Source organism: Theobroma umbraticum, unplaced genomic scaffold (genome assembly GCF_002168275.2).
Source record: "Theobroma umbraticum cultivar Fairchild unplaced genomic scaffold, ASM216827v3 scaffold_239.0, whole genome shotgun sequence".
Lineage (NCBI taxonomy): Eukaryota > Viridiplantae > Streptophyta > Magnoliopsida > Malvales > Malvaceae > Theobroma > Theobroma umbraticum.
The window spans coordinates 297922-310732 of record NW_018397279.1 but is presented as its reverse complement, the minus strand read 5'-3'; the positions used below and the strand labels follow the sequence as shown (position 1 = coordinate 310732).

At 34.7% G+C, this 12811-nt stretch overlaps 1 protein-coding gene and 1 pseudogene across 1 annotated transcript; both read left to right on the top strand.

The window, feature by feature from the left end:
* Positions 1-1854: 1854 nt before the first annotated feature.
* Positions 1855-3433, top strand: LOC110427879 (UDP-Glycosyltransferase superfamily protein). The gene is given in 2 exon segments (XM_089785560.1): positions 1855-2535; positions 2537-3433. Coding segments are annotated over 2 exon segments (1404 nt in total). The 3' UTR covers positions 3260-3433.
* A 1877-nt stretch (positions 3434-5310) lies between these two features.
* Positions 5311-9204, top strand: LOC110427965 (putative LRR receptor-like serine/threonine-protein kinase At1g53420; annotated as a pseudogene).
* The last annotated feature ends 3607 nt before the right edge of the window (positions 9205-12811 follow it).

Sequence of the window (12811 nt, the reverse complement as noted above, 5' to 3'; positions counted from 1 at the left end):
CTTGTCTGCGAAGAATCATTGTGGGTTATCATCCTCCATATGCGAACTCATAATGTTTTTTTAGTATTGTCATAATTAAAATAATTATAATAATAATTAAAAAAATATAAATGTATTTTACAAAATTAAAATATATTAAAATTTATAAATCAAAATTTTAATATTAAATTAAAAAAATATAAATTCTGTACATTCATTTAATATTTAAAATTAAAATATTTTAAAAATGATGCATGATATTATCAGTATAAATATTATCTAATACATTTTTTTCAATAAATGTCACAAAGCAATCATTCATCTAAAATTACTACTTATTAGTATAAATTAAGATATTAGAATTAAATAAAATACGATCTTCTATATCAAATTTTCAAATTCAACAACTAACAATATGATAATGTTTTATTCATTAATCAAACTTAAATATAAACATTTACAAACCACATAAAATTAAATATAAAAATTAAATAATATATCTACAAAATAAATAAAAAAATTATAATTTAAATATATTATTTAACATGTAATACTATTTTCATTAACTAAATTATAATTATGAACTCAAACTATCAAATTAATAAAAAAATTTAGATATAGAATATTTAAAAAATTAATTTTAATTAAAAGTTACTTATTATTGAAATCTAAATAGATTGTTTTAAGAAAGTGAAAAATTACAACCAATGATTGAAAAAAAGAAAAAAACCTGAGTTTTTGGATAGGGGAAGTAGTTTGAGTTTTAATATTTTAAACAAAATTTTAAATTATATATTTTTTACTTTTTAATATAATATTTAATTATTAATATATAAATTATATTTTTATAAATCACTTTTATATGAAATTATTGATCCCACTTCTTATAAAGTTATAAAAAAATAAATTTATTTATATATTAATTACCTTAACTACAAATGAATATTATAAAAATTAAATCTTTTTAGAAAGTGCCACTCTCTCCTCCATGCTAGCCTCACAATGAATGCCACGAATGAACGTGAGTCTGGCGAAGGCTGACAATAAACTTAATCTTCCAAGAATAAATGCCTTGTTTTAATTACTAGACCAGGAGCCATAGTTTCTTTGCTCCTGTATACTGCAATGTCTGATGCGTATACGCAACATGTTGCACGATACCAGAGCTTACCAGTATCGGTGGCAGTGGCAATTGGGTGGTGATAGTGACTAGTGAGCCTTTGCATCACAGAAAGGAATACTGAGATATCACAACGAAAAACCGAATTGACAAGTCACTGCTAGCAGCCTGGCACCTTATATATGTAATTTTCCATTTTTGATAGCTATAATTTCAATGAGTGAATGACACCTGCGAGCCTCAAAGAGCAAGATTCAGTACCCTTTCCTCAATTAGAAAAAACAAAAAAATTTCTGAATGATAGCATGAGCCTTATTGACTTTACCATTCCAAGCTTCTTCAGTTTAATTTCTTCCTCTCTGGGTCCAAGACTTAATTAATTTTGGGAGCTTGGAAATAAATACTGTTGCATTCTTAAGTCTTTGCCACAAACTTGGAAGATTTGGAATATTCCCAGCATCCTCAGCCGTAGTATCAGGTGCTATTCCTGTCTCATTTTCGTTCATTTTCCACCTAAAAATGGTAAAAAGTAAGAAAAACTTTTAAAGTGGAAGTAGCTGCAATCAATCCAAGAAGTACTTGACAGAGACAATTTTAGCTGCACTAAGTTAAGAATTCTCTGTTACAAGACTTGCATCAGTATTGCACTGCTAACCCCAGATCCATTTTGCCAATAGAGGGTAGAACTAGAAAGAGAGTAATAGAGTAGAAACTCTGAAGAACCAAAAACACCAAAAGGAATAGGGAAAGGAATTATGGATACAATTTCTTCTAATGGTTCATCACATCATGCAGTTCTCTGTCCTTTCATGTCAAAAGGTCACATTATACCCATTCTGCACCTAGCTTGCCTCCTACTCCGTCGTGGCCTAGCCGTCACAGTCTTTACCACGCCAGGAAACCGTCCCTTCATTGCTAAGTCTCTTGCTGACACTTCTGCCTCTATCATTGACATCAATTACCCTGAAAACATCCCTGAAATTCCAGCTGGCGTTGAAAGCACAGATGCACTACCTTCCATTTCACTCTTTGTTCCATTCTGTGCAGCCACAAAGCTCATGCAACATGAGTTTGAAAGGAAGCTCCAGCGTCTGCTTCCTGTGAATTTCGTTGTATCAGATGGGTTCCTTTAGTGGACTCTAGAGGCTGCAACAAAGTTTGGTGTGCCAAGGTTGATGTTCTATGGCATGAGCCAGTATGCTTCAACCGTGTCTAAAGCTGTCGCTGTAGACAGGCTTTTGTTTGGGCCTGAGTCAGATGATGAGTTGATCACAGTCACACAGTTTCCATGGATTAGGATTACTAGAAATGACTTTGAACCAATATTCTCAAAACCTGATCCATATAGTCCTCCAATGCGGTTATTCATGGATCAAGTGGTAGCAACAGTAAACAGTAAAGGAAAGCTTGTTAATAGCTTCTATGAGCTGGAAAATTTTTTTTTTTGGTAGTTGGAACCGTGAGGAAAGGCTCAAGGCATGGAGTGTTGGACCCTTGTGTCTGGCTGAACTGCCCAAGGTAGAACATGAACCCCAGAAGAAACCCTCTTGGATCAAGTGGCTAGATCAAAAGCTAGATGAGGGATGCTCAGTTTTGTATGTAGCATTCGGGTCTCAGGCAGATATCTCATCAGAACAACTCAAACGAATAGCAACTGGGCTGGAAGAATCAAAGGTGAACTTCTTGTGGGTTATAAGGAAGAAAGAATCAGAATTCGGAGAAGGGTTTGAAGCAAGGGTTAAAGAGACAGGTATTGTGGTGAGAGAATGGGTTGATCAGAGAGAGATATTGATGCACCAAAGCGTACAAGGTTTTTTGAGTCACTGTGGATGGAATTCAGTGTTGGAAAGCATATGTGCAGAGGTACCAATTCTTGCATGGCCAATGATGGCTGAGCAGCCATTGAATGCAAGAATGGTAGTAGAGGAAATAAAGGTGGGGTTAAGAGTGGAGACTTGTGACGGGACAGTGAAAGGTTTGGTGAAATGGGAAGGAGTAATGAAGATGGTAAGGGCGTTGATGGAAGGAGAGATGGGGAAAGAGGTGAGGATTAAGGTGAAAGAACTTGCTGAGTTGGCCAAGATGGCCATGGAGGAGAATACTGGATCATCTTGGCGGACGTTAGACATGCTCATTAATGAGTTCTGCAACAATAAGTAAGATATCTCTAAGTAATTTGTTTCCCATCTCGATGCCTTGCAAGGCTTGGAAAGAGTCCCACATGACAGTACTTGAGAGCCCTATTCCTAGCAAACTTTCTTTCAAACTTTCTTTTTGTGTTTCAGCGTTTTCATGGAAGTTTTCCATGGGCATTAATGCATTTCTTTTTGATATTCTAGGATTGTAATTCAAGTGTTAATCTAGGCACTCCATTTACGAGATCATTTCTTGTAAATTTTGTGTTCTCAGGCTGTTTTTGTACATTTTTCTCTCTTGCAGACCTGCTATAGGTTCATATATATAGTTTGCACTGAAACTGCTTTGCCAATCAAATTAGCAAGAGCATAGAAATGATTGAAAGGCTTAAGGAAAAGAAAGTGAGAGAGGCATTGGGGCTTACAGAGGGAAAGGAAGGTTGTTGCCATCATATGGTTGGACTGATTGAAAGCTTTGTGAGGTTCAATCTTTCATCTGGATGAATGACAAATGTCTCCATTTGCATGAATATTATAATAAGTAAACTCATCTAAGGTCAAAATGAATGGTAGAATAGAAGTACACAAGAAGCGTTAAGATGAATAAGTGAGTTACAAGGCAGCCGATGGAAGACGGTTCTTGCCTTCTTGGTTTGTACTAGGGATTCTTCTTGTGGCCATGGCTTCGAATTGATACAAGGGTTGGGGGGTCCCTAGTTATTATTATTTTTTCTTTTAACATTTTATTATAACAGTCAAACTATGCTTTACACTGAGAGGTCATGACAAATTGACAATAGCAAGCATAGAGAAAGAAGCTGACAATGTAGAAGGATCTAACTAAAGAATAATGCTTTATGAAGATAAAATCCACATCTTTTTTTGGATAAATGATAAAGACAACATCTAAGTTACTTGGTTGGCTCCGATAATCATGGCCTCGTGCCCATAATTCAGTCGTAGCTTCCATGAATTGCAGCAACAACTGTACTGTTGTTCTACAGTATTGTAAGCTTTGACTCAACTGGTAACTGATTATATGGTGTAGGGTTCTCCGATATCTGAAGTTCAAACTCAAATTGTACAAAAGTTAGGTAATATAACTTAATAATCATGTAATTAGGGTTTGGCAAAGGTGGTTCCACCTTCAAAAGTTACCCCAAAGAATAATAGTCAACCCCAATGAGAGTAAAGATAAAACTGAATTTGAATCAGATCTGGATCACCTACGTCAGGCATTGTTGATGTGTATGTCAGAATTTTTCATTACTAAATTATGCCACAATCATGGATAGGGTACAAATCTTGGCATAGGGTGTTTCTGGACAAGAATCATGGTTTCGAATTCAAACTATTATTCCTTGGAATGTCTTGCTAGCATTTTGTTTGACCTCAAGTAAATGTGTAAAACCGTCATTAACTGTTGTAAGGAGGCTGTCATTTCTCAGGCTAGTTCTGTCTTCTGCTTTGGAAAAATGTCTGTAAATGGAGCTTTCAGCATAAAAGTTAGTGCCTAAGCCGGCATCCACACTTTCTGAAAATGGAAGGTAAAACAATGCTATTAGTTTATTTATGTGAGCCTTTTCTGATTGAAATTAGTAAAAAACGATACCAAGAATCCAGGTATTGTTCTTGAAACAGCTGAAACCAAATGCCAGAGACATAGAGTTCTGATGAGGGGTAGAAAATTACATTCCATGCTGTAATATGACCAATCTTTTTATCCCTTTTCTTCAGTCTGTCTGGCTATATGTGTTCATTGTTGTTTCTTTGTGCAGCCATCTCTTCTTTCATGTCAATGAATGTTGAACCAGAAAATGTCAAAGTTCCAGAATCCTACTTGCCGTGCGTTAAGGTTCCAATCCCACTGCGTACTTGTCGCACTCTTTACTAACAGAGGGTTGAAGAAGTCATCATAGACAATTTTCTACCATGCCAAGTGCTCTCTAATTATCCACTTCTTAGTTGCGTTCTTCCTAACATTGTGACAGGTGAACTCTCATCTCCCCAAATCGACTTGTTGCCAAGACTCCTGTTGATATTCTTGATATACTAGACGTGACGTGCAATTTCACAATGTATATGTGCAACTGGCACTGGAACAAGTACTCAAAACCAGTTCCTATTGTCTGCATCTTCGTCTTGATCACCACTGCCCAAGTTACAGTTTCCCAGCCTTCCACAACAAAGTGCAGCCTTGAGTTTGAGTCTACAGCATCCTCAAGTTCAAGCTGTGAAGGGGGTGATTGGGGTGGATTTCTTAACAAAAACTCTTGTGGAGCAGCATTCCCTGGCTACCTCCATGCGCTGGGGAAGAGGGCAAACAAAACAGGGCTGATATTCCTAAGTTATAGTGAGCAGACAAGTTGTTTGGCTTCAATGAAAGATTTGAAGGAGATGTTTTTATTTGTGGGACTGAGAAGCTAACAAGAGGTGCAGGTGGATGTTCTGATTACTCCGTAGCTGATGTTGCTAACAAACTGGGAGCTGAATTGAGAAGTTTTAGTGCAAAGTGCAAATTTTTTAGCTCTGATGGGTTTGACGAATCTTGTGATTCTTGTGTTAGAAGCTGGAAAGACATATGAGGAACACAGTCCAAATCGACAGATGCAGAGTCCATGATCTGTAGGTTTGCAGTGCTGGTTTCATTAGCCAGTAGCAAGATTGGAGATGAGAATATTGAAAGAATTTATGAATGCCTTTCAAGGAGAACTAGTTCTTATGCTGGTAACACATGATCTCATCAGAGTCAATATAAAATGAAAACTTCTACTTTCAATAGAATGATTTCTCACAAATTCCTTTGTTCTTGACAGAGAATACTAAAGAATCAACACCAGAAGACAAAAAGAAGATAAAATTTAAGACAGGTAATTCTCCATGTGTTATTGTATGAACACAATTCTAGAATCTGAAGATGCAATGCTATGTACATATTGGGAATTCTACATTATCGCAGGTATTGGGGTTCTGATCGGAAGCCTTGTTGCGTTTCTTGTGATAATAGTTATTATATTGTACGTCTTGTCCAAAAGACGTCGTCCATCAAAATTATCATCCAAAAAACATGGTACGTTCCAACAACATCATTTCATCTCTGTGAGGCCTTAAGTTTTGCATTAATACAGGCAGGATGCACATCTTTATACTAATTCCATTTGTTCATTTTGTAGCATCTAAGGATGTTTTATTGAAGAAGTCAGGTTGTCCCAAATTTCGGATCAAGGAGGTGTATTCTGCTACAAACAGTCTAGATGAATCAAATTTCATTGGTGAAGGAACTGCTGGTAAGTATATCAATTATGCAGCTGGAGTGTTTTATTCCCATCTCAAGAAAGACTATTGAATAATGTGCACAGAGATTCAGTTTCCAAAGGTTAATTGATTTAAGACAATGAGGCTAAAACAATCAGATAACAAGAAAACAACCCACAACCTCAACAAAAGCACAAAAGGCTTCCAGTGAAATTGAAGAGATAGAGATATTCGGTCTGTCTGTCACCTTTAGACTCATTAAAGCACAAATTGTTTGCATTTGCCATCCCCCAACAAGCAGCCAGCTTCATCTTTCAAAATCAGCTTCGTTGCTTCACAGTTAACGAAACAAGAACCAACCTCCAAGGAAATACCATTCTAGAATCAAATCCAAGATACCAAATTCTCAGTTCGCTTCAATCTAGCCTTAGGTCCATCCACCATTGAGTTCCACTCTCTAGATATATTAAGGATATCAACTTTAACAATATGTATCATTTAATAAAGCAACATAATTTGAGAATTTTTGAAGTTGGGACGGTAAAACAATTGTTGTCCTAAGAACCATATTTAAGTAATCACTTTCAATGATCAGAGGGCATGAGTAGATGCTACATACATAATAAGCACTTGGAGTGACAAGAAACTCAGCATGGTTAGAGTCTGCACTACTAATGGATTTTTAACTTGATGATCACATAGTACCCCACCAATAATAGTTGGGTCAGGTTTCCCCCAATGCAGGGTCATCCATGTTGAGTATGAAACTGCAAAGGTGGAGGGGACTAAATGGCCTGTTTATTTATTTTTTTCTTTATGGAGCTTAACTCAGAATAAGCACCAATAGGATTTAGTAACAAAGTCATCAAATTTGAAAGTAACTTGAGTCGTTGTTGCTTTAAACCACCATGCTAAATGGATCTTAACCAAATCCGCAATCTACAATAGATCTTGTTACCAAAGCGCCAAATTGACCAGAATATATAGCATTTGAGCTTGGGTATCCTTAGTTATTACTTATTACCAGTTATCGTCCATTGCAGAACCTTCCATTTCCAGCAATGGTATACTCATGTTTGATGCTCTTTGCACATAATTTATTGAATTTTATTTACCTTGCTGTGGCTGTTCCAACTTCAGTGCTCCAAGTTATTATTTCCAACTTTGCTGTCTTTTCTGAGACAGTTCATCTCAATTGGAACCATGGTGCCGGTTTGACAGACTGAGACAAACTTTTTCTTGTAGATCATACGAAAAATGTTTGCTCATATAAGCCAAAAGTTTTGCAAATTTCAGCACATAGTCATACTCATATATGTATACATATATATATATATATGTATATTTGTTTGTTTGTTTGTTTGTTTGTTTACAAATAATCAAGCATAGCAGATATTCCTTAGGATTTCATTTTAGAACTGCTGACTTTCTCGTATTTGCATCATCTGATGGTGTTCTGGATTTTAACTCAAGGTAAATATTTTTTACCATGTCAGGAAAGGTGTATAAAGGCAAATTGTCAAATCAACAGCCAGTTGCACTAAAACACATCATAAATGATGGAAATGTTGAGACTTTTGTGAGGGAAGTTACTAGCGTATCTCACATCAAACACCCGAACCTCGTGACTTTGCTTGGTTACTGCCTAAGTGGAGAAGAGTGCTTCCTCATATATGAGCTATGCCCCAATGGAAATCTAGCAGAGTGGCTTTTTGGTATTCCTCTATCTTAAGATTACATTATTTCAAATTATTTATGTCATGATTCAAAGATAATGAATCGAACATCGTGGACAACAGGCAAGGATAAGGTACTTTCCTGGATCCAAAGGCTTGAGATTGCAATTGGTAGTGCCCGAGGTCTTTGGTTTCTTCACACATATTTAGAAGGCTGCATTGTTCATCGTGATATCAAGGTCCGGCTTTAGATAATATGTATATCGTCATTTATGCCAATATATCATTGCTTATGGTTTCTGTAAAGTGATTCAAGATTGGGTAAAAACAAGCTAATCTTGTTAATTTGTGCCATATAAATGTTAAGGCAGGAGGAGTTTTGAGTCTATGCATGGAATCTATAGGGAGGATTCTGTCGTCCAATCAACTAATCTTACCGTCTGTTTTGCAGCCAACAAACATTCTCCTGGGACCAAACTTTGAAGCCAAGCTCTCAGACTTTGGGTTGTCAAAGCTCATTGACCTGGGTGAAACCAATGTGAGCTCGGAAGTCAGAGGAACTTTCGGTTATGTTGATCCTGAGTACCAAAATAACCGCCAAGTGAATTCATCAAGTGATGTCTACAGCTATGGGATTGTACTGCTACAAATCCTCTCCGGGAAGAAGGCTTTCAACTTGAATCTGAAAAAACCAATGGCATTAAATAAAATGGTCAGACACCATCCTAATTGTCTTTCATTTTTGAACTCTGGGTTGACATGACCATCGGTTCTAATATATACCCATCAATGTTCCCAGGCTAGAGTTTTGAGTAGAGGTGGCAGTGTCAAAGAATTTGCAGATCCTAAACTTGAAGGTGAGTACTCAGTAGAAGCTTTTGACCTCACATTTCAGCTGGCTCTCTCATGCACATCAGTTAAGCAACAGCGACCATCTATGGAGCAAGTTGTTGTGAATTTAGAGAAGTCCCTAGACATATCAACAAGGGAGAGAGCCCCTACTCCAGAAGCTACACCAGATAGACATTCTACCACATAGAAGAAAAGTTTTGAACTATATTGTAGTTGTAAAGAGGAACATCCGATACAGAGGATTTTTTTTGAAGGTATTTAGAGTAAAGATGCATTCTAGTATCTAATAATACAAGTTCATATCAGATTATAAGCCAGGATTAAACAGTTAATCAATTAACTGCAAAGAAAAGGAAAATCTACAAATCCAGGAATGAGCCAGAAAAATATATAGTTTTCATTTCTGAAAGTATCTAAGGCATGCAAAGAAGTGAAAGGATAAACAAGGAGGAAAAAGTGCAGGAACAGGATCTCCGCATGTTCATATACATATTAGCCACTAAACCAAGTAAATTAGGTGCACTAATCTGCAAGGTGATTAGTAAGGCATTATTTGTTTTGGCCCACTAACTTCACGGTTTTTTTTTTTCACAAAAGGGACCTCACAAGTTGAAGATAGTGTAAATTTTAAATACCCAATCACACTTTAATATACAATCGATGTGAGATTCATGACTTTTTTTGAAACCATGACATCTTTGCTTGATATGAGATTCATGGTCCATTGATGCGAGATTCATGGCTCCCTATTGGGACTTTAACATAATCCTTGATGTGGGATTAATGGCTTCTCATTATGACTATGACATCGTCCTCTACTCCCATAAAAGCGCACTGTCTTCAATTAGCCTTATCATTTTGTCTCACAAAAGGCCTCTTTAGGAAGGGCAATGGGTACCTTATTACAAAATACTCGTAAGTATTCGACTCGATTATATAGGGTTTGGGTACCTTATAATTGGATTTGGGTAGAGTTTAAGTATCACCCCTTAGATACCTGATACCCGAATTCAATTATGTTTTTTTTTAATTTTATGTAATTAAATACAACTCTATATTATTAATTAAATTAATTAATGAAACTATTATTATTAATTAATTTATAATATCTTTTAATACATATATGCTATATATTGTGTTAATTTATAAATAATATAATTACTATTATGTATATACTTTTATTATATATACTTAAATATATAAACATATTTATTTTCTATTTTGAATTAACGTTATAAAAATTACAACTTATAAAATTATTAATTATAATATGTATACCTTTATTTATATAAACTTATAAAATATATACTTAAAAAGAAGTTGTAAGATTAGAACAGTTTTGGAACCTATTTTTTTTTTAATTTCATGTAATTAATAATAAACCCATATAGTTAATTAAGCTTGTAATGTTGTTTAAGTTGTTGTTTGAGTATTTATTTTTAGTTATTTAAGTTGATATTTGAGAAATTTATTTTTGATTATTTAAATTTAAATTTAACTTTTATTGTTTACGTTTTTTTATAAATTTAATTATTAGTGAATTATATGAAATATTGATGAAAATATTATTGTATACAAATATGGGTACGGATTCGAGTTCGGGTAATTAAATATTTATAAAGAACATTTTAATAATTTTTTTTACATATTGAATTTTTAACGAATTCGGATCATTATCGGATAGTGGGTATGTATTAGGATTCGGGTTAGAGTAGTAAATTTAAAAAATATTCAAGTAATTATAAAGTTTGGGTATTCCATTTACTAATTGGGTTCCAGTACTTTAAAATTAGTAGGTACTCTACCCATTGACATCCCTAGGCATCTCATGAGTTGAAGATAGTGTTAAATTGTTTTACAAAAAGCATTTCACAAGTTGAATATGATATGAATCTTGAATGCCTAGTCTTATTTTTTGTAAATAATCGATGTGAGATTCATAACTTTCCTCTTAGACCATAGCGTCCACTATGATGTGAGATTAATGTTAGAACTTTGAATTGGAAATATCGAAATGATTTTAAGATGTGTAACAATGCCATTATCCTTAAAGTTTTATTTACCTTTTTTGATAAAACCTCGAGAAAACAATGAAGCCCAATGAGTGATTGTGTTCTACACTAATGAAGTCAATCCACTAATGTACGGCAAAGTTATCTAGACTTTTATATGATTTTCTGTAGTAAAATGATACAGAAGAAAATCTGAAGGATATTGAAAAGAAAGGAGACAGTATTCTTTTGTTATTCTATATCATTTTTTGTACTAGAAGAAGGCCCTTTCTATAGGTGTTTGCTTCAGATATACATTGTTTGTTTCTAACAGTTATATTTGTTGGTTTTTCAATAGATATAATTATTTTCAAACAAATTTAATCGAACTATTTGTTTGCAACAATTATTATCTGTTGACAAAATTTTTAAAATTATTTTAATTGCTTGCATCAATATGTGTTAAGTGCCATTATAATTAATTAAATATTAAATTTAGGCATTGTTGTTTCTAACAATTATGTCTATTGGTTTTTCAATATATATAATTACTTTCAAACAAAGTTAATCGAATTATCTGTTTCTAACAATTATTATCTGTTGACAAAATTTTAAAAATTTTTTTAATTGCTTGCATCAACAAGTGTCAAGTACCATTATAATTAATTAAATATTAAATATAATTAATTTCAAGACTAACCAAGTCTAGAAAGCCCTTTATGGTCCATTGCCTACTAAAATCCAATTATAATGGATTTATACTCCTCTTTATTTAAATGACTTTTTTTCTTTTATTTTTTCAATGTGTGATTATATCCCACATTTATTATTATTGAAAATATCCAACAATTAATGGCTCCCTACTCGGAACGTGGCAACCTCCTTAACTCCATCAATTGTCACAACTTGGAATGCTAGTCTCACAGTTTTATCTCATAAGTTGAAGATAGCGTTAACCTTAAATGTTTAGTCTCACTTTAATACTCAGTTGATGTTCAATTTATAGCTCCCCTCTGGGACCATGATATCCTCCATGATGAGGGATTAATGGCTCCTTGTTGAGAGCTTAACATTTTCCCTTACTCTAATAAGAGCCCACTATCCTCAATAGCACATCACTAATTGTCACAATTCTACAATGTATTGTTTGCTTTAAGGATTATGTTTTGGTTGATTGTGAGGTAAGGGCTTCGTAGATTTTTTCTAGGAGTTGATGGGTTCTTGTGTCCTCCCTTTGGACGGTGCTTTTGACTCTCCCTTGTTTTAGCTTAATGGAGGACTTCTTTGCTTGAGTTCATGTTCTTCAGGGTGTGTTGGTATGGCTGGGAGTGGGGAAATGTTTTGGAAGCTCTTACGCTGTACTTGTGATGAATCCGATGCTGTCTGGGTTGGCTTGTGTAAGATACTATGGTTAATGCTACCAAGAAGGGCTTTTGTTGATGATGCAACCCCTTGGGGTTTTGGTTCTGTTCTACTAATTGCTTGTCCCTTACCTAAGGGATAAGCTTGATGTTTTCTTGGTTTTTCTGTCAATCATGTTCATCTTGATGCTGTTGCCGGCTGTTTTTGGATCGAGGGTCTCTTGGATTCGATTGTTTGGACTCTGCTGTTCGTTGGATCTTCTTTTTGGTCGTCTTGCTATTCATTGCCACTATGTCTCCGGTTTAAGACTTTCCTTCTGATGATTGGTGCTTTTTTTGTTTTGAATGGTCTTCTCCCATGTTTCCTAAGAGACTCTTTTACTGTGTAACTTCTGGTGACGCAAGTAAGGTTGACTTCATATGAGAAGATCTTTGTTGTGGG